General features: G+C 42.9%; 1 protein-coding gene across 1 annotated transcript in view; it reads right to left on the bottom strand.

Annotated features, from left to right (window-relative positions):
- TMEM132C (transmembrane protein 132C) overlaps positions 1–23,295 on the bottom strand; it is a 193,379-nt gene that overhangs the window by 64,975 nt on the left and 105,109 nt on the right. Inside the window, exon 3 of the mRNA XM_050318745.1 lies at positions 19,396–19,542. Coding sequence (XP_050174702.1) covers positions 19,396–19,542 — 147 coding nt within the window. The remainder of the gene's footprint in view (positions 1–19,395; positions 19,543–23,295) is intronic.

Here is a 23,295-nt window from a genome sequence, read left to right as displayed (position 1 = left end):
TGAAAAATTAATCTAAAATGAGTGTAACTAAGTTTTCATAGAAACAACAAAACCACTCAGACATTATCATCTTCAACAGCTGTTTACTGTCTTCATCTACAAAATTACCTGTCAAATTTTACTGTTTTCTCTGGGGGAAAAAAAAAATCCAACCCCAAGTGCCTCTCTGAGTTAATAAAATGCTCCACATATAACACGGATATTAAAGATCTCCTTCTTTCAATCATAATACTTAGCAGGCATGATTGAGGTGAAGTAATGCTCAACATCCCCTCTCCTGCAGGTCTGAATTCTACAGGTTTAACTACAGGGAAAAAATTCAGACATGGCTGAGTGGTAAAAGCTGGGAGTTTTCCTCCCTGTCCCCTATTCCATGGAACATCTGTCTCTCCACTTCAATGGGCAAAGCAACATTTGCAATTCCTGGAAAGCTGTTTACTGCAAAACAGTCACAACTTCCTCCACGTGAAATGAAAACACTCGAAGGAAGCACAGAAGGGATGACAGCAGAATGGAGCATTTCCTGGTGGAATGGGGACTCTCCTCCCAGGATCAGTTTGTTTCAGCAATGGATTCTCTCAGTTGGTTTATACCACGCCATGTGCCCGGTGGGAAGGATGCCAAACAAACATCAGGAGGAAACCAAAGGGTTCAGGGAATGTGCTGCTGGCAGCCTGATCCCTGGCACAGGAGCCACCAGGGGATGGGCCAACCTTCTGCTAATGGCTGGGGCTGTGGCTTACCCAGCAACAAGTCAGCAGCTCAGCACCTCAGCAAAGGGAGGAAGACATGAGGAGACAAGTACAAACCAGCTGAATTAATTGTCCTTCACACGCATATTTCCAGGCTGAATGCTCTCAATGCTGTCTCAAGTGCTGCTGCTGTCCCTAACTCCAGATTTAGGAGAGGGAAAAGAGTTAATTATTGAAGGGCAGCTACAGTGAGTGGGATGCACAGCTCCTATTGACTTCCTTAATGGTGGTAAAATGTGCAAATCCTGCGGACTGTAGCTGAATCTAAATTGCAATGATTACAAAATATAAAGCCTAAAAAAGAGGATTTATACATGAGCAGATTTAGCTGAGACACAGACTCCCTCAAGACCTACATTTTGTTTACATGCAAAGCAGACTATGCCTCCTGAATGACTAAATCCCGACGACAATTATTTATATATCCAACCACCCTCCTAACACGGCTCTGGACCATAATTCCTGCTGCTAAATGCCTTGGGGAATATCTACCAGTTATGGGTTCATCCCTGCTTTCTGGCCATTGTCCAGCAAACCACTTTCAATGTGCAAACAGTCCTGCTGCCTTCAGAGGGTCCACTCATACGATGCACAAAGTCCATAAGGACACGTCGCTTAAACAGATCCATAACACCAACAACGATAGCAACGCGCTTCTCTGGCTGCTTTTGGACAGGATTCTGATGCACAGCTCTTGGGAGTGCAGTACTGTTAACCTATTTTGTGATACCGAAGCCGGGGGACAGATAAATGAAGCGAGTTGCCCAAGGTCAGGCAGGAGTTCGTGGGAGAAATGAGGACACAAACAATACGCGCGCGTCCAAATTGAGTCCCGAGGAGCTGGCAGAGCTCTGCCTGCTGTGTGAGGGACGCTCCGAGTGCTCTGACGTTGCTACAAAGGAAATCAGTGAGTAACAGAGCAGGAATCAAATATTTTAAAGATTATTTGCATCTACTATCATGTTAACCAGTCCTGCTCTGTCTCACCCAGAAAATCGGTGTGATACTCCGTGATCAGAAGGCCAATAAAATCTGGAAGTCCATGTAATTTTGAGCACTACAGTTTCTTTCACACAAGAGCAAACAGGAGCATCAAGTTCACGCTAACTTTGCTATTTTCAGCTGTCTCCCTGCTTGCTTTCTGCCCCTCCAGTCTCAGGCAGTGCGGGCACCAGCCAGGGCACTGCAGGCAGCCAGCACAGCAACGATCCACTGCTCCCACAGCCCTGCCTTTCCCTGCAGCTCCATGGGGAGCAGGTCTCTACATTTCCCCTCTTACTTTCTCCATCTGAATGGCACAGCCACTCGCCCTGCTCTGACCCACATGGCTCCCTGGCTTTCATGGATGTTGCTACCACTTTTCCTGAAGTAGAACCTCTAAACCACCTATTATTTTACCTCTACTCAATCTCAAGTCTTCTGTCTTCTCTGTTGTCAAGCTCAAAACAGAGCTCTTAATGCAAACTCCTCACAAGTCATTCCTGCTGTCTCTCCCACGTCAGAGCACTGCTCAAAAGCTCTGTATTCTCTCTAAGATGGACTTTAGCAATATCTGCCTTTCCTGCTCGTGTTCAGTTGGAACCAACATCAGAAACAGCTTCCTCAGTGTCCTCAATGCCTGTGTCCTCAGTCTTAACTGTGTCCTCCGTGCACATACTCACACAAATTTAAAATAGGATTATAAATTATTATATATTCTATCACAATAGACTTTCCTTTCAGAGTTTCTGTTGTCAGACGTCTGGTTGGGATGGCAGTGAAACTTCTGGAAGTGCCTTAGTTCCACATTCAAAAGTGTTGGGGTGGCTCTGGGGTTTTCAAGAGCACAAGTTCCTTTCAAACTCTAATTGCTTTCAAATGCATCTGCTTTCTCCCAGGCAGTGGGAATTCGAGGCCCCAGAAGTTCTGAAAATTCCAATAGGTGTCAGGCTGTTGAAATAACTGCTTTTTTAAATTTAGGTACTACAAACTATAGTCATCAAAGTATTTATGCATTGCTTCACTTGGCACTGCAAAGCTTAAGTGAAACAGATGGCCAATTCAGGTTTCCAAAAGTGACTCAGATACTCAGGAGCCCAACTCACACAGGAAGTCAGTACCAGTTAATCTTCTAAATGTCAAATGGCACTTTTGAAAATAGCACTTTCCATTAAAGCAAGGACCTGAAACTTTGTGCTTTTTAAATGTTTGCTTTGTACCAAGTAATACCCCAGGCTCCACCTGTCTGCCTTTTCATGTTCAAAGGACAAGTGAATACTTGAGTAATGCATTTTGTGCAGGCAGGTCACCAGCACATCAGTCAGCTCTGCAGCACTGGGGCTTTTTTCTTGTAAAGGACACTTTTAGGCAACAAGCTCAGGGCTTGGTGGGGAGGAGAGAACTAAGGAATGTATAGACAGAATTAGCAGCTCAGCCTTCCCTTGCTCACCACAGCTTTAACAGTGAAGTGCAGAGACTGCAACCACCCCACACAAGAGTTCTTATCTTTGAGGGCTTAACCAGTGTTTAACAGAAATTGAAGCAGAATGAAGGAGGGCTGTGTTGGACAAGCCTGGATGGCCTTAATGACAATGGGCCATTAATACATGGGCACTGTTCAGGCTCCTTCTGGATCCCCTGTGATCCAAAACCCAGCTCTTCTCCAGCCCAGCAGTCCCAGAGCATGGACAGATTCCTGCTCATTGTGACTCAGACAGAAGAGAGTGGCACTCTAAGAACCAGCAGCACCCAGGAGACAGTGCAGAGGGTTTAAAATAAATGCTATGGACACAAGATATCAACCACCTCCCCCTTCTGACACTACAGACCCTGACCTGGCACAGATTAAAGCTCTGCTTGGGATGGAGAGTTCCAGGCATCAGCCCCTCCATGATCCAGAGGCCACCCGAGAAATTTCCAGCACATCTCTGCTGCAAAGGGGTAGTTAATCAAATCCAGGTCCTCCCCCAAACTGAGTGCAACTGGAGGGAGAGCTGAGTTGAGTGCATTTGGTATTTTTAACCTGGAATGTCAAGTGGACCAATAATGACCATTATCTCCAGTACATATCTTAGAGGAGGGAGAAGTTAGGGAGGTGATTTCTACCCACATTACTAAGTCTCAGACAGAGCAAAAAGAGAGATGAATGTGGAAACTGGTTTATAGAAGAGACCAGAGGGACACCAGCCCTACAAAGACTTTGAAGGTTAACTTCACCCACTTTTAGGAAACTCTGGAAAAGCCTGCAAGTCCCAGACTTGCAAACCTAAGTTTTCTGGTATCACAGAAAACAAAATAAACAAAAAGTTTATTTAATTTTCAACAGAAGCAGAACTGGGGTTAGATGTATAAATAACCCTGTACAAATACAAATACTGTCACTGGCTGATGTCAATACGAAAACTCCATTTCTATAGCCTGCTGAGCAGGTGTATAGATTTCCCTCTAATAACTTAGATCTTTATTCTTTGTTTAGCACTTTGCTGTTTTCGCTACAAACAAAGAATCTTGTGGCATTAGCCCCAGGAGAAATGTGACTTCCCATTAAAAAAAGAACAACCATTTTAGTTTTGAATTCCCTTCAAAGGGCGTTAATTTCAATACTTTCTTTTAAAATTTAAATTACATCTAGTTAGCAAAGAGAGGATGACTTTTGGCATATTTTTCCTGCATCTAATAATGTCTTCCTTTCACTTAAAGTATCTTTTTCCCTGTAGAGGATTACTGTCATTAAGTTACTCGGAGTGTGACAATAATTGAGAGGTTTTGGCTATTGAATTCCGAAGCATTAAGATTTAAGGAAGAGGAATGCAGAGACATGGAAGACAGAAGTTGAAGTGCTCACCTAATCTACACTTGATTTCAATTAGAGACAGAAAACTTTCAAAGGCTCTGGACCAGCAGCCTCTTCTCTTCAACCCTACTCAGAGAGTCCCTCTCCCCCCACCACTCCTGCCAGGCCTGACCACGTGGTGACCCAACTAATTATCCCTCTGATTGTTTTTTTCTTCAAACTCTCACTGCAGAGACAAGGCACACAGGGTCTGGTGACCCAGTGCACAGTTCAGTGCCAATCTGTACAGCCTCTTGGGCTCTGAGCTGTGGAAAAGCCTTGGGATATGCAGACCCAAGCTTAGGGCACGTGAGGAGAGAGTGACTCGGGCAGGCTGCAGGAAGGTGTCGGGGAAGCTCCACAGTGAGTGTTTCAGAGCTGCCTGCCCCTTGCCCTCGAACCCTCCCAACCACTCCTGCCCATCCTCTCCCACAAAGGTATCTTCACACAGCAGAGTTTTGGCTTTTAGTCTCCAGTAAGAAAACAAACAGCACTTACCCTCCAAGAGGGAAGAAACAAAAAGGTGCCCACAAGGAGCCCAGTTCTGCCCTGTACCTGAGAAATGAGGGAGCTGGGCTGCTGGCAGGAGGGAGGTATCCCCTAAGGAAGCACAGACCAGGCTGGGGTCCTACAGAAACAAGCTGGTGGCTACTGTCAGTAGCAGGATTGCTCTTGAACTTCAGGGACAAGAAGCCTGGCACTCCAGTGCCTAGGAAAATTCAATCTTTTTCCCTGCTTAAGGTGAAAAACTGGCAGCAACTATAAAACTAAAGGGTTTACACACTTTCCTGAATCTGTCTTTGGGGATGTCTGGAATAGGTCTAACAAAAAAAGCTAAAGAGAGTACTAACTCTTAACAATTACTGACAAATTATATGTATAGATGCTTAAATAGCAGCGTTTCCAAATCCTGCAGTGTACATACTGTAAATCTTTCATGTAAAGGATTTGCAGAGAAAGGAATCCTCAAACCCTCTTTAACGTCTTCAGTGGAACAAAAGATCTTTCTGTACACTCTTTGACATTACTCAGGAAACAGCAAATTATCTGATTCAATTGGCTCATGAGTAAAATAGCACACAGCAATTAACTCTGTAGAAACCAAATCCCCCTTTGAGAGGATTTATTATAAGAAAAAATACTAAATACATAATAAGAAAGACAAGAATTTAGAGATAAGCATAGTCAAACATAAGAAAATACAAGAAAAATATAACATGGAAAAGAAAAACAGTCTTAAATATGTAAGAAAAATTTCTCATGCAGGGCTGAGCTACTCAGAAGTCATTAACATTACAAAGGGATGAAGTGTCCAAGAATCTAAGTAATCTGAACAGATAAGTTACCCACCACAGTCCACAAAAGACATGGCTTCAAAGTAGGCAGGATTAATGGTCTTGCTTCCTGGCAAAATGAAGTCATGCTTGTATATGTGAATTATTCTACAGAATGCAGGACCAGCTATAATAGAGCCTGATAAATACTTCAGTCAACCATTTACTGCACGTAAGCTGAGAGTGTCACTGAAACTAAGTCTCTTCTCTCTCTGCCAAATGCTGAACTGAAAACTGGAAACACAGAGAACGTGATAAATAATAATGAACCCAAAAGATTTACTGCACTTTGGTGGTTAAAGCATCCAGGGTGGGGGCCAGGCCCAAGCCTGTGACTGGAAGCACTGGCTTTCCCCACGTGTCTGTGCCTATCCCTGCTGCATCCCTGCTCCAGGCCCAGAGTGTGTGACCTCAGTGCAAATCTCTCCTTCCTCTGTGGCCAAGTTTTGTGGGGAGTGAGCCAGGAAGAGCCTATAATGTGCTACAACCAGTTATCTCATCTTGCTCGTGAGACCCTGGCAAGAGCTGCGTGTGCTTTCTTAGAAGAAGAACCACAAGGGCTCAGATGACCTCAAAAAAGGAAGGAAGAAAACTCTGCATGCCCAAGGTGGCTCATGATCTCCCCATGGGAGCTGCTGCCAGTGGCTTCTTGGTGCACACTGAGGGTAGAACTGGATGCCTGTTTTTGATTCAGACCACAGCTAAATTTGCAGAACTGTATAAAAGAGGAATATCCTTTCAAGCAACTTAGGAAATTACTTGAGAACTTGACAAAGGAACAAATAGATCACTGGTATGATGACAAGCTGACATTATAAGCCTTGGAAATACATATTAAAAATATATATTCACACACGCAGACAAATGTTAAAGCTCCTGATGTGAAAGGCATGCTGTTAAATCACCCACAGGAGGGGAAACCACCACAAACTCTTCTCCCTTACAGGATCCATAATTCCAAACTAAGATTTGATTAACACTGTGAAAGAGCTCAACAGTTTATGCAAATCTCCAGGGTCGTTGGGAGAGGGGGTATCATCACAGGGGTAAAAGACTGAATAGAGAAACCACTGACAGGTTGTTTGACAGGATACAAAGAGACAATAAGGCTCAAATCCAGATAAATCCACCCATCATAAATCTCAAGTTAATAAGGTGGGTAAAACCAGAATATGATAAAGATTCTTAAGAAAAGAAAACAGAAAGAAAAGGGATGTTGGAGCCTGCACATTGAACAGGTTTAAAGAGAGGGCTCTAAAAGGACTTAGGTGGGAAAACCTGAAGAAAACAACAGAGGGATGTTGTTTTTGCATCTTCTGTCCTTTAGGCAGCAATTAACTTGTGCTCAGTGGTGTGCACAGTTAAAAGTTGTGCTGTTAAACACACTTAGGATGTACAGGCTGTTCTAAAGTTGTTCATCAAGAGCTGCACTCAAAGCTCATGGACATTTTCCCCCAAACTTCACTGGAGGCTGAATGAGGCTCCAAAGTCAAAACCTGTTTTTTTCTTTCTGTCCTGTTGGGTGTTAACTCCTGTTAAAAAAACCTGCCAATTATAGACATATCTTTTCAAAACCACTTGCTGAGGTGTAGCAGTCAAAGCAAAGCCAGTGAAATCAGGACTCCTCTGGGAGCAGAAAATGCTGAAGAGCTCATACTTTTCCAACATTTACCAAGCCAGAGCCTATTTACGCACAATATGGCTCTGTAAAAACCACTTGCCCTCAGATGTCTTGGGTTCTGCTCTAAATGGAGTCTATTCTGTGATTCTGGGTATCTTGGTAGATTTTTTTTTGTTTATTTGTTTAATAAACCCACAGGATGAATTTACATCCCAACCCACAGTGAACCACAACAAATCTCTCCTGATTCGCATCACTGAGGGATGTGGCCATTATATCATGTTTGATGATTATGTTTTTCGCCTCACCTCAGCAATTCCACCAGCCCCAGGAATGCTGAACAGAACAGGAGAGGCTGCCTGTCAAAATAATTAACACAACTCTGATTAACAGAACATGGCAACAATCCCCTTCTCGGGTGGTTCTGGGAGTATCATCAGCAAAGGCTGAGTTTCCAGCCAATTCTCACTGATCAAGTCCCCTACACTTACCATGACATTTCTAGGTTAACTTTCCAAAGGGTCCTGTTGGGCACAGCATGTATTTACTCTGTATTTAAACAATGCTCATCTGCAATGTAGAGGAGTTTTCTGGCTTGTGAGGAAATCACAGCAGGCAGAGCCAACCTGGGGAACTGCCCACGTACAGAGGGTCAAAACAGATACACAGCAACACACAAGGTCAGCTTTTAAATATTCCTTTCCACTCTCTTATAATCTCTGAACACTTCTCAAGACAAAAATTGACAAATAGCATCTCCAAGTGGAGAGCCTCACCATCCCACTGCACATTTTAGGAGATGACAAAAATGCCATGGGAAATGATAATCACAGGCAATTAAAACCTCCAAACCTAACTGAACAATTGCTAAACTAACCAGAGAGATTATACTCCTTTGGGGATCATCAGTGGTGCTTGCTGAGCTCTGATTTGGTTGAGATCTAGGAGCTCTAATGGAGTATTGCATGCAGATCACACACATCAGACATTTCTTTTGCTTGGTACGTTCCCATGAACTAATTCCATAGCCACAGGGATGCTGTGAACTACTCTGGGTGAGAGAACAGATATAAACACTGAAATACTTGTTATTTGGTCCATCAGTACTGCTTTGGTTGACAGGACACCTTGCTTTCAAACCATCTGATGGCATTGCTAAATATGCCAGTCTCATTAAAAACAGCTGAAACAGGAACGAATTCAGTGGCTGAGGTCACTCCAGCACTCTGGCAGAGTCATTATTGAATTTCTACCAGTGTGATTACAAAGAGTGCCTGCTCAGTCCATTAATCTGCAGCATGGAAACCAAAAAATCAATGGGGTGCTACTTCAAACTCCTTTTTGTAATAATTACCATCATGTATGCAGGTGTGCACGTGGGAGGGAGCGTGGGGCTGTTGTCACAGCCCTGAACAGCCAAGAGATGATCAAGTTTTCTGAGCTGTGTGTCAGAGAGAAGAAAGGAGAGAGAGTCCAAATTTATTCTCAATTTGGGGTGAAATTCAGACTGCAGAGAGAATTTTGCCGTTTGCTTCAATGAAGCCAAGGTTTCTTCCCTGGCAATTTAACTGGAAGTCAAATTCCTGGGAAGCCATCAGGAATTCAGCACTGACCAATCCCAAAACGTCTTGACAACAAGCATCTCAGTTTTCTTTAATAAACTTACTTCTCCATGAAATTACTAGGGTGCTGGTAAAGTAGTAACAGGAAAGCTGTGGGAGGTTTTTTTGTGAATAACAGTGGTACAAACCCCTTTACACTGTTTTAGTGAACTTAGACTGATTTATGCCAGTCCTTGACATTCCTCACCCTGACCCTTCAAAGCAATAGGGACACATCACAGGTTTTTCCAAGAAAAAGTGTTTAATTTCCTCGCCTAAGGAAAAAGTGCATTCAAAAACAGTAGCAACTTTTGTATAATATTGCTACTTCCATCTCAGTTTTCATTCTTAACTCTGAAAGTGTTACAAAAGAATATACTTAGAGATCTTAATTGTCCATAACATCTACTCAAAGAAAGAGAACTCCAGAGATCTTATTTAGCTGGGATTTGATGCACCATGATTTGCTTTTTTTTGGAGAACTCACAGACATCTACCATCTCTTGAAAGAGCTTCCAGGAAATATTCAATATCCTCCAAACACTTCCTATGTCCCTTCTAACCCACCAATTGATGTCACAGAACCCAACTCAAGCCAGGTGATTTGTACAAGCCCTTGAAACAGTGCAAGACAAATTCACCACTGATTTACACCTGAGGGACTGTGGCTGCACAGCAGTGAAGGAAAAAAAAAAAAAGGATGCCTTTTAAAATGTCAGTATTTGCTGATATTCACCATGAAGTGACAGTGAAAAACCCCATGATCTTCCATCATTCTCAGAATGTGAAATACCAGAGGTCTCCCTGCAGCCTGAGTTGTAGATGAATTATGACTTGCAAATGATGACTTATAGAAGCCAACAGATTAACTACTCTTCCTTCTGTGAGTTGTGTGGAGAACTGCAATGATCTCTGATACAAGCCAGTTATTTAGACTACAGGAGTTGCTTTGTCTGTAACAGGCAAGGATTTTTACTTTCTAAGCTTGTAAAACACCAGGAATGGAATGGAATCCATCCCAAGAGAAGGTGGGAAGTCCTTGGTTTTGCTGAGTTGTGTTATGTCATGTCCAGCTTGGATTACATAAACTGGTGTGTTTGCTAACAGTGCTCACATGCTGTAAGTGTTTGCAGGACAATAATGATTCTGCTTCTCCAAGGCTGAGGCTCTGGCAATGGGGACTGTTAGCAGTTACTCAACAAGTTACTATTATTCCCCTGTCATCCTGCAAAAGAGCCATTCAACTCTTTTCAGGTAGAGACACAGAATTAACCAGATAAGGGAGGTGATTATTTACTATTATTAAGAGCAGGAGCCCTGCCATATTTAGCACCCTGCTGCATATTGTACAAATAATGAACCTGCTGCCTGCTTCAGCAAGGGTCAAGTGCAGCAGCAGAGACCCAGCAGGTGGATGGAGACAGACAAGAGTGCATGGAATACTGAAAAATATCCTAGAGAGCTGTAGGATGAGAGCCCAGCTATTGCAAACATCTTTCTGCAATGACAACTGAAGAAGAACAAGGTTTTCTGAGATGTGAGAGTCTGAAAGAAGCAAACCCAGCTGGACTGACACTTTAATATCACCTGACAGATCAGGCCTTCAAATTGTTCCAGCTCAGGACCTCGTGCTGCTTTGACATTCAAATGAATTTAAAAACACATCTTATGATCTTGTAAGGCTTGAGCCTGATTTCAATTACAAAAGTGAAATTCAGTAGATTAATTTCATTCTACTCAGTGGAGCTAAACCAATGTAAAACTGGTGCTAATGAGACAACATTTAGGTCTGTCAAGCGTTTATGAAGACTCAACTTCTACAAATGCTGCATCAACCATAAAAGTAATTTTAAGTGATGATTTTAATGTGCTTATCGAATTATTTTTATTAGAACTATCTCCAGCTGGAGGATATTCAATGGAGGTAATGGCAGAGACTAATCAAATGCATTCAAACTCATTTTGAAATTTAAAGAGAATAAAAAAACGCAAGTGTGTAAAACCCACCCAAATTCTCTTTCTATTATCTCGGCCTGGCGGGAGGCACAACCACAGCAGACAGATGATGTGGTCTCTGAGCAGAGAAGGCAGCAGGAGCAGTGTTCAACCACCCCTCTCTGCAGGTATACAAGTAACTAATTACATACAAGGGTCAACTGGGAATAGAACTTAATGATCTGAACCAGGATGACAGCCAGGGGTGGTGAGTGGAGGGAGAGCTCTGCTGTGACTGCAGGAGCTCAGGGCACCAGCACCACGCCACAACATCCTCCCAGTCACCAGTTAACAACTGGTTTTCTTACCACCCTCTTAACACCCTCGTAAGATGTACAACAAAGACTTAGCATCTACGTAATAATTTCCCACCTGTTTCACAGGGCAGTCCCCATTAGAATATAACAAAAAAAAGAAACACAGATTTCTATCTGTGCTTTAAATAGGCAGTAACACATCAAACTAAAGTAACTTTGACTGGAAGAGCAAATCTCAGCAAGCCAGTGCAGAAACACATGGTTCACCTGTCCAATATATTGTGTTTTGTGCAAGGAAATGCAAAGGTTTCAGATAAATGCTGATACTTCCCCACTGTTGGTTAATTGCCGCTATCCGACAGAGGCACGAGATGGAAAAAAACCATTTAAAATCATCTAATTGTCTTCCATGATGTTGTAGCCTGTTTTCTAGAGGTCTCTCCTGACCAGTTTTAAGTGTCTTGAGTTCAGAGGAGTTTTGTTATTGCAAAAATTTCTCAAGCAGCGACGGTACAGAGACCTGACGAGGGGAAGAAACATATTTCAATTTGCTTCGCCGAATACTAACAAAGATCTTACTCACTTTATTCTTGAAAGGTTTGGCTTTTGGCACTTTTTCCTAAATTTTCTTCATTCTTCATTGCCTGACTGATTTATTCCCTCTGCTGTGAAAGTTACAGAGGAAAGCAGAGCTGCTCGGCAGCGTGATGGGGTATTGCTGAACTCAGCTGTTTATGGCTTTCAGCAGATGTTTCTGCTTCAAAGGCAGTGTGAGAAAAAAATACACATGCACACACATTCCTCCTCCCCAGTTCTGCATCTTTTGTCTCTTATCTCCCACCGCCTCCAAATCACAGGGAAGGCTACGTTACAACAGCTGCCAAACCAGCCAAACGGTGCCAACCCTCCCAGAAAAACAAAGAGCTGACCTCGCCCAAAGCAGAACTCAGGACTGAAAGGGCAAAAAATGATCAGAAATGCCAGCCCACGAATGTGGGGCATCAGAAGAAGATTCTCATGGACAACCTCGCTACGAGCTGCACCTCACTAAAATGGAAGCACGAGGGATTGCTGTGTGCAAGGGGCCAGGACACAGCAGTTTTGGGGCACACAGGAGGCAAGTGGGACAGGCAGCTTTTCCTCCTGCATTTTCCAGGAGTGCTTGAAAACACCTTCCCAAACGTGTTGGAGGCTGAAGAGCAGATTGCATGTTTTCTGGCCGCTCTCTGAGAAATGATTACTTTGTCAGAGAGTCAGGAAATACTCACACGCCGGACAGCAGGAATTACAGTTATTATTGAGCCTGTCTATCCATTTGGGATGGATGGAAAGCTGTTGTCCCATTATTCTATGATTGCACATCCTATTCTATTTGTGTGGGCTCTGCTCTATTTACATTCTAATGAAATAAAACAATACATTCAACCTGACTGGAAAGGAGGGAAGGCACTGACAGCAGCTTTCTCAGCAAGGCTGGGTTATTGCATGCATTGGCTGAGCCTCCAGCATTTGGATTTGATAAGCATGTAAAAAGCTTTTCCAAACCACAGAGATTTGCTGTGCAAACAAATTTGATGCTTTCATTTGGGCAAGAAATGTGTGAAGGATGACCTTTCTCGTGGTGCTTCAGCCCTTCTGCTTCCTAACAGACCCAGGAACTCCAAAGTAGACCAAAAAAAAAAAAAAAAAAATTATTGCAACTGAAATTTCTGTAGAGATCATGGATAGATCTCTTTCAATGTATTTTGTTATCTCATCTCTACTAATTAATTTCTTTTCTTAGAGAAAAAACTCATGGGAATGCCTTATTCCTTGGCTCATCCTATGTTATCTGTAAAGATTAATGTAATATTCTTTGAATGGTCAGGACCAAGCCTAACAGCAGTTCTGTTTAAATCCGACATGAAAATTCCTTTCAATAGGATGTAACAACCGTCTTTCAAAAACCTCATCTGAGATTGTAACATCTTCCTTTGAATTTCAAACGGAGGAGACAACGTTGCGAAATAATCTGATCAGAAAGAAAATACCTTTCCAGTTTTTATCTCCCACAACACTTGTGCAGACCCTGCTGGTGTTCTCGCTCTGCCTGTATCTGTTAAGGAGAAGATATTTACGCTGATGATGAATTAAACACAAATTTGTGTGGAATCAAAGGACTGATACAATGGTGTTGGTGGATTACGGCGGGGTCAACGCTCCAGCCGTGGATCAGGGCTGCACAGCGGTAGGTGCCAGATGAGAACCAGACAGACGTGTGTTGTTGCCATGACAATTGCTACAGTTATCTCAAATTTTATCTTTCTGAACTTGCATTGCTGATAGTACTGAAAAGAAAGGGCCCTTCAGGCTCAGCGAGAGTCCTTGCCCGTGAGGGCTCCCGTGGAATCCGCTTTTCCGCAATCCAAGGGAGGGCCGCCCGTTAACCTGAAAGCACTCGGGATTCGTCAGGTTCAACAAGTTGCCCTTGCTCCCCCAAGCACCACGTCAGACAGCAAGGTCTGAGAAACAAAACCCCCTCTCAAGGCAGTTCGTGCAGACACTTGCTCAGACACTCCAGCAGACAGAGAGTGCGAGACGACAACGGAGCATCCGCCTCCTTCCTGCAGGCAGCCTGCTCCTGAAAGAGCCACGAGAGACAGCCTCCATTCCTCCTCCCTCCCTCCCTCCCAGCTCTGGGCTTTGATAAACACTCCTGACATTCAAAGCAGCGAAAGAGGAGCCATATGAAAGGCTCCTTTGGGAAGGAACCTTCTAACCCCAGTCTTCCGTGCCCTAGAAAAGATATTGTTACATGGCACAGCTGGCTGATCCTCATCCGTGTCTGCAGATGTCCAGTGTGTCTTTGGCACCTCCACTGCATGCTGGGGACATCTGTGCCCTAATTTGACCTGGAGCAGGCATCCTAACGAAGAGAAATCTCATAATGCAGAGACAGCAGGCAAAGATAAATTATTTGGGAAATCAGATGAGAAAGCGTGGAGGGAAAGGATCTTTAAAGCAGTAGGCAAAGCCTGAGCTATATTATACCTGATACTATTACTGACAGCTACACACACATTCCCTTGTGTCATTTTAAGCAGACACATGCACATCACAAGAATGACTCACCTTGGAAGCTCTGAGGGCTTCCAGCAGCCTAAAAGACTGAACCAAAATATGCACAGCGCTTAAAACAGAAGGCCAGAATCACAGACTTGTTTAGGTTGGAAAAAGACACTTAAATTAAGATCATCTTAACCCAGCACTTCCACGGCCACCACTAAGCCATGTCCCCAAGCACCACACCCACATGTCTTTTAAATACTTCCAGGGATGGGGACTCCATCAGCTCCCTGTGTCAAGCCTGTTCCAGGGCTTGACAACTTTCAGTGATGAATTTTTTCCTCCCATCCAATCTAAACCTTCCCTGGTGCAATCCGAGGCCATTTCCTCTTGCCCCACCCGGGCACACGACTGGCTCATACAGAGCCAGCTGCTGACCAACAGTCCCCAGGTAATTTTTCCAATTACTCCTTGGATTATGGGGGCTTCATTCTGCTCCCCATCCCTGTCTTTCAGCTCAGGGGGTTGGACACCCAGAGAAAAACAGACTGAGGCAAAGAAGGCATGAAGTACCTCAAGCCTTTTCCTCATCCTTTGCCATTGTTTCCCCCTGTTCCCAGTAAAGAATGGAGATTCTCTCTAGCTCTCCTTTTGTTCATATATCTCTATATTTCTGTACCTATAATACGTCTATATCTGTAATAATGCCTGCTCATATGGGAATTTCCCAAAAATGAATGGAAATTGTTTCTGTTTCAGAGTTTAATGGTGTAAGAAATCCATTGCTGATGTCTTCCTCCCCAAGTACCTCTACAGTTTGTACAAATCAGTTTCTGCAGACACAAATGTGACCTCCTGAAGACATGCACAACCCCCCAGTCACCTACAGCAGTGGCATGTGCCATGTCAGCTCTGATCCTGCCTCAATTATCAGTCAAAAGGATAAACAACTGTCATGAAAAAATCCTGACCCATGAGCACTAAACCTCTGAATCCTTGTGAGAATCGTGTCCTCTGCTTAGGCTGCAAGGTTTTGAGGTCAGTAGGCACCACTGCCACTCTGCTGAGCTCTGCAAACCACTCTGACCCAAAACTGCCAGGGGAAAGATGACCCAGATTTTAAAATAATTAATAACATCTACCCTGCTCATAACGTGTGAATACTCTTCTGTGTGCCCATATATTGGGCACAGACTGACTGTCTTCTGTTGTAGCCAGACACACACCACATGGCTCACACTTTTCCAAGTCTGACTCATGTTGTACATATACACTTTCCTTTTATTTTTCAATCACACGAAATTCCCTTCCCTGACACCCCTTGGCAGCATATGGTGCTGCCAGACAGAGGAGAGATCTGCACGGAATGGTAACGGCTTTGTTGCTTTCCTCCCTGCCCCAGTGATGGGAAACACAACCTGGGAACACAATCAGCTGCTTCCACGTGAATGCAACGATACCCAGACAGTGCTGAAAAAAAAAAAAAAAAGGCCACAACAACCCCAATCCAAAAAAAAAAAAAACCGTGTGTGCACATGTGGCGAGAGGGAATAAGTGATTGTGACTCAGTCTGAAACACAAACACAACATCTGGAAGCACTCTTCCTGAGTCTGCCTCTTTATCAGACAGATGGCTGGAGAGCCATAAGCCCACAGGCCTCTCAAAAGGTTCAAGGCCAAGAGGATAAAGTGCTCCATCACAGCAGTTTTCCATTATGTCAGTTTTTCTAAACGTCTCTCTGTTCTCCCCCACTCGGTTTCTCTGCCTGGCTGACAGGAATCAAAAGCAGGGGGTGACTCCGTCCCTCCACAAACAAAGTGCCACATCCACAGGCAGGGCACGTCAGCCCAAGAACAGACTGAAGGTATCTTGTTCCAGGCCACTTCCAGGTTTGCAGGAGCAAGAGGAGTTAGGCCTAGATCAGACTCTGTCCCTGCTTCTTAGTTCTCAGTTTAGGATGCTCTGGCACTCTGGCTTTGGCAGAGAAACCAGCTTAAGAAACTCCCCTAACCCTCCTTGCTCCTACCATTAATCCATCTTTCTCATGCCCACAGCTGACAGCACACCAGCAGGTGGAGGTATGCTAGATTTAAGAAAAAAGAAAAGAAAATTGGGTTAAAAACATCCCTTGCTCTGGATTGGAATAGCTCTCATTCCCTGTGGTGGCAAGCCAGGATAAACTGCACAGCCAACACGAGCCCTTCCACTCTGGCTGCTCTCAGAGGACATGTGTGTATCAACCACACAAGCCTCGGGCTGGGACCAAACGGAGGCAACACTAAGATATGGAAGTGCTTACAACAGTAACCAAAAAATCTCTCTTCATCTACCCCGAGGACACACGTCAAAGCTACCAGCTTCCCTCCAGAAACAAGAAACAACAAAGGAAAACAAGTGACCAAGTAGCAGCCTGAGACTTGTTTTCACTAATCAACACCGTTGTTATCCTCATCAATAGCTACTTGAATCTCAGCAGAAATTGTATTATGAGGCACACAAACATTGCTGATTTCAAGCTGTTTGCATTTACTTGCTGCAGTTGCAAAGCCTTTTTGAATAAATCAAAGCTAAGAAGCAATGGCTCTTGGCTTTAGCACCACAAATTCAAAGAGAACAAATATTACTTAAAAAAAGCAAAAAAAAAAGCATGACCCATTTAAATTCTCAAAAGGTAATGGTAAACAATTATTGCTGTGACCTATCTAAAATATGTCTCTTGTGTTCTATTATTTATATATGTGAAAGGTGTAGGAGCTGTTGCATTCAGATACAAAGTGCTTACACAATGCAATTACACCCAAACACTAATGACAGAGAAATATGCAAGAAAGGAAAAGCAACATGGAAACAAAAATGAGTAGTTTTATTGAGTATGCCCTTTGCTTCTAGGGATATGAAGGGGAAAGAGTGCAATGGTTTGCCAAGGTGCATCAGGGAGACTCCTGAGTAAGAGCACACAAAGAAAAGCCAGAATATCCTGTCTGTGTCCTTAACAACTCAGCACATCTCTCTCTCCATTATGACCAGAATGAATCCTGGATGCAGTGTTATCTGGCTGCTCCAGTGCACTTATAACCTGTTATGAAATAAAGTAACAAATCTGACTTCACAACCAGCCAGGGACATGTGACAGTAGTAAGGGAGAGCCAAATATTCCTGCTGGGTGCAACAGAGAAATAAGGCACAACTGTAGAAGATGCTTTGTTCTCCTTTCCTCCCACCTGAGCCCTGCTAGGAATAGCTGCTCGTGTAAAGAAAAACAACGTACTGTCAACTTCTTGACAAGATGTATGAATGTTTACAAAGCACTCAAGAACTACAAACTTTAATTTACTTGTTTTTACAGGCACTCCTTTGAAAACACAGTGGAAATCACCTTCCTCTGCCCAAATTAACCAACATATTTATGAGCTGGCTGAGAAGATTATCCAGTGTTGGTGCTGGAACTCTAGAACAGCACCTCACACCTCACCAGAGAACTGCACATCACCCCCACAAACTGCACTGGTAAACCAGCCTGGAAACGCTGGTGGCAGCACAGAAAGATCCCATGAGGGACTTGCAATTCTCAACCAGATTGAATTACCTTAATAGAGTATTTGTGCTCTGTGCAGAGGGCTCCAAGTGACACTTAGAGACTCAGTACTGTAATGCCCACTCCATCATCTGCTTTCCCACTGGGATTTCAGTGCACAAATGCCCAGGTTTCCCCCCCATCTCATCCTTGTACACAAACCTTTCACTCAAACCTGGGCTCCTCACGCCTTCAGAAGACAGCAAGTATTTGCATACACAAATGGAAGAGGCATTCATTAAAACACTGACTTTTATTTGCACAATTAGCACTAAAAATATTTTTATGGGTTAATTAGACTTCATGCAAATTGGATTGAGAAGATTTAATTTGGGGTGTGATAACCTGACTATTATAGTTCCTCTGTTGCAAATACACTCAGAGCTATGTGCTATTCTAAAGCTATGTCCTCCCTTTCAAACTGTTCTGGGTTTGGGCATTTTTAGCTCTGGAAAGCTCAGATGATGTCTCTTTGCTTTCCCTTTACCAGTCCTGAGGGGGGTTGACCCTGGCTGCACTAAAGCAGCTCCACCATTCTCCTCCTCAGCAGCACAGGGAGAGAAAAACAGAATGAAAGGGTCATGGGTCGGGACAAGGACAAGGGAAGATCACTCAGCAAGTGTAAACACATTGAATCAGAGAATCATCTTGCCACGAGCTGCTCATGATGGGAGAAATGTCTACACTTCAAAGATGCCCAATATTTGGGCACGGAACGCAAAAGCTGAAACCTGCTCAGGTTTTGTGTGCCTGAAGACAGCACAAACCAGCTGCATGGGAAAGCAAGAACCAGCCCAGCATCCACCCAAGATTTTGTGATGCTCTTCAGTGAGCCCAGGCCTGTGGCTAAGAATAAACACAGAGCCAGGGAGGCATTGCTGGGATCTGCACAAGGGAAATGCTCTGCACAGATTAATGTACAGCAACGTTGTGAGGATCCATTTGGATGGCATCTGGGAAGAGCAAAAGAATTTCCACTGAAAGCAGCAAGGTATAACTTTCCTGTGTGCCACGGAAGACAATCCTACTCATGGAGCAAGCACTGATTTTGTGTCTGTGGAACAACCAGGCCAAGTCTCAGTAAGAACACACCAAAACCATCAAGCCAAAAAATTATGTTCACTAAAACCCTTTGAGATTAAGAATATTCCTATTCATGCCAAAATTACACACCCACCCACCCCCAACGTAGGTCTATTCCGTTAATTTTTATTTTTTTTTTTAATTTGAACTGGTGAATTTTATTACCTGTTACAGACCAGCAGATGGTACCACAGTTAAAATAAGTGTCTCCAGATTTCCAGGCTGCAGGTTTAATAGCCACAAGCCTTAAGCCCTTTCAACCAATGAATGTTATCACAGATATAAATGAGTTTAATGTGCTGAGAATATGAGGTTTCATACCTGTTCCTTGAACTTGGTGCTATCCTCTGACAAATAACAGTTGTGGTTGAGTGCTTTCCACCATTCCCCACCTCTTGCTTCACGTCCCACTGCTGGGGGTCACTTGTCTTTGCACTGAGAATGTTCACACCTTTCTTCACCTTTGCCCTGTTGGGAACAGCAATTGTGAAAGGTTTACAAGAGTCATTCAGGACTGTGATCTTTGAGTGCAGCTCAGGCATGGAAATCTCAATATATCAGCTTTAAGACAAGTATTAGATAGTCTTCTAATCCACCAATAAATAAGAGAGTAGTATTAAGAATGCAGATCTGTGGCAACACATCACTTTTTTTGGACAGAACCAGCTCAGTGCCTTTATATGTTCTGCCAGCAGCAGACTGGAATTAGGATTAAAACTGAACATTGTAGGAAAAGCTGCACTCGAGGTTCTTTTCTCTGTTTTGGCAATAATTTCTTCCACAGAGAAACTTATCTCAACAAAGAAAACTCAGGAAGGTTCTGTTCTTCTGTATCAAGATGAAGTTGTTTTTCATCATTGCACAGAGGAATTCTTCACTAGAGTTTTCTTTAATAACCTATTTTTATTCCATATGATATTCTTCTAGAGATCAGTGGACAGGTTTTTGCTGTTCTGCCTAACAATTCCCTCTTTATGACAGATTCCCAAAGAGATTTCTGTTTGAAATCTCCAGCCTGGAGAGGATTTAGCTGTTGGTTAAGACAAGACTCAGCAACTCAGAGATCTTCTTACAGGATGCAAATTGCTGCCACTTTGTTATGCCCTGTGGAAAAGTTAACTGTATTTATCTAGTGATGCTAATAACATCAGCAACAACTGTATGGAGGGTTAATTAAAGAGCACTTGCTTAATTAAAGAGCATTTGTACAAGGAATTCCCAGCAAAGATGTTGTTTGGGTGCAGGATGTTTAACTGCTGATCTTCAGTTCTACTACAAAGCACCAGGAATGACAAATGAAACACAAAACGTTATTTACTGAGCAGAAATCATCATCTAACAAGATTCTGGTATCTTCTTGACATTTATGAGGACTCAGCACATAAGTTACTTTTTGTTTTAAAAAAAAAAAGGTCTTTTTGCATCTTCAGCCAATAAAACAATTAAAAACTGTAGTTCTGAATGACAGAGAGCACTTGTCTTCTTGCTGCAGTTTTTCAACAGCGAGACAAAACACAATTAATTTAAGGCATTGAAGAAGAAAACTTTTTTTTTTCTCAGTATAAGAGCATGAATGCTTAATCCTCTCATTTGTAACATGAAACACCACACAGCTTCACAGAATTGCTGCCTTGCTCTTGTAAAACTGGCACAAACCTGATGCATCTGTAGTGCCTTCAGCTGAATTACTCAGAAACAAAACCAGAGAAAGCAAAGGAAGGATCAAACTCGTTACTGAAGGTTCATCAAAGCTTCAAGTCCCATTAAGTCTTCCAGCATATTACAGCTCAAAGAAATGCACAAAATAAACTTTTCAGTATTATGAAAACACTACTACCAATCTTGACTAAACCCAGCAGTGTGCCTCTGGAAGTCTGTATTTCAGGAGTGTTTGGATGTATTTTAGGACACTGATATTTAGCAACTGGAGAGAAATAAAAACTCAAAGTTCAGACACTTCATTCAGCTGTTCCTTGAGGCGGGCTCTGAAATGGCAAAACACCTCTCCAAGTGATGTTCCCATGTTTGGATTTTCAACAGAATTACGACTTTGTCAGCAGCTGCAAATTGCTCTTTCCACCATACAGCTTGCCATGGTCAATACCTGGGCTCCTGTTAATTAGGATGGACATTTGGTGTGGCCAAGGTTAGTGGTAAAATGCACTGCCAGAGGATAAGGGGCCAGGGCTACAATGCCATTTTGTTAATTAACTACAGTGTGGGGTATTAAGTTGAGTGGGTTTCACATATGCCATTATATAAAGCCCATTAAAAAAAAAAAAAAAAAATTCCATCCCGGGCTAAAGTAGGTTATGTTTAGTGAGAAAAATCAATGTTGTGATTGCACTTAGCACTGGAATTAGGGTATGAACACCCAGAAGATTGAACTTCCGAAATAAATATGCAGAAGCACCATTTGCAACTCCCCCTCTAAAAAGGGCATTGAGTTTTATATAACAAGGTCAATGGATGAATCAGAGTTAAGTCAGACAGTACCGAGCCCCATACATTTTCAAATGCAGTCTGTACACATACACTAAAAAATGATTTCACTAACTTTTTATTTACTTGGTGTTTGAGTGCTAGCAAGGAAAAGTCTGTTTAATTCCTTACCAAAGATTTGTTGACCTTGCTGTATGCTTGTGATTAAATATTCATTTTTTAGAATCAACAGTGCCAACTTTGTACATAAAAATTTGTAAGTTATACTACCTCAATAAACACCAGGACAGAGGACCTGGAGGCCAAATTACTTGACAGTCTCCTGTATTTACCCACCTAACATCACAGTATACATACATTTACCATGTTTACTTAAGGCAGGCAGGTATGGTGACCATAAATGGAGAGGACAAACAGCTCAAATACACCAGGTTTCCTTAATGTGGGGTTCCCCACTCCCACTGGGAAGTTCTCTGACGTGTCTACTTATTCCCAAGTAGATGGCTGTCCTCACACAGAGGCTTTTTTACGACCTGCAGGCATCTACCAGACACAACTTGTCAGCTTGGACTTCCACCCAAAGTGGGGTCAAAATCTTCCCCTCCAGTGTTATTCTAGACAATTTTCTGTGAGTGTCACTGAGCTGTCCCTGTCCCTTTGTCTGTGTGCTCACCATGGTGGTAACAAAACCACAGTCCCGAATCTGCTGCCTATTGACAAAAAATATCATCCTTTCCTTTCTCTGGGCCCAAACACAGACCCTGCTAAGCAAGTCACCCACATGTGCACAAAACCCAAGGGCAGCAGCTCGTTTATTTGAGGCTGATTTTCTGCATGCTGGAAGTTCAGCACAGTTTTTGATCTCCTGACAAAGGCAAACCTTGCGATGGGAAGATGAAAGGCAGATTGTCATTAAGAACGGAGCAGAACACCCGAGGTCAGCTTCAATCCCACACTGGATGGAGGGCTCCATCCATCTGAAAGCAGGTTTTCCAGCTTTAGGAACACATGGCAGCCAGAACACTGGAAGGTTTTCTTGCTTGAACTTCTAAGGTTTTTAATTCATAGCGCAGGAAATCTCTGCCTCAGCTTTGTCTCAAAATAACTGTCTGCCTTTAAATCTCTCAGATGGAGAATTAAAAGATTTTGCTGGCGTGCAGAACAAGCAGCATCTCAAAGACATTACAGAGTCTTCAGCAGCTTACCTAGGAATCATTACTTAATTTTTGTTGAGACCAAGTGAAAGCATTTATTTACTTACATAATCTCACAGCAAGGGAACCTCTGTAAATGTGCAATTTCCAAGCAAATATTTCATTTCCAACTTGAAGCTTTCAGTTATATATGGAGATTTCCATTTAGCACCTTATCTTCACAACATGTCAAACTTAGAAATGATGCTTCTAATTAATACCTTCTGATCAGTTACAGATGCAAATCTAACTGTTCCATTCCACTGTCCTCAAATCACAAGAAAGCTCAGCAGTATTTAGACATAATACCATACAACTATTAAAGACAGTAACCAAAAGGCAATTGAATCAGCAACAGCCAGAGCTGAAGATGTGACTTATGACTTAAGGAGCTCAAATTATAGCTCCCTATTTAAATTTAAATTTTAATCTTGCAAAACTGCTCTGGCTGTGGAAGGGTTCTGCTACCTGCAGCAGTGCTATAGAGAGGGCAGACTGCTGAGTGCTCCAAACAGCTCTTCACACATATGATTTTGCTGATGTATGCTAATCCCAGAGAGCATCACCTCCCTTATTCCAGAGAGAG

The sequence above is a fragment of the Myiozetetes cayanensis genome, unplaced genomic scaffold (assembly GCF_022539395.1).
Source record: "Myiozetetes cayanensis isolate MyiCay16 unplaced genomic scaffold, myiCay2020 scf21, whole genome shotgun sequence".
Taxonomy (NCBI): Eukaryota; Metazoa; Chordata; class Aves; order Passeriformes; family Tyrannidae; genus Myiozetetes; species Myiozetetes cayanensis.
The sequence above is the reverse complement of the archived record's forward strand: the minus strand, read 5'-3'. Positions and strand labels throughout refer to the sequence as shown.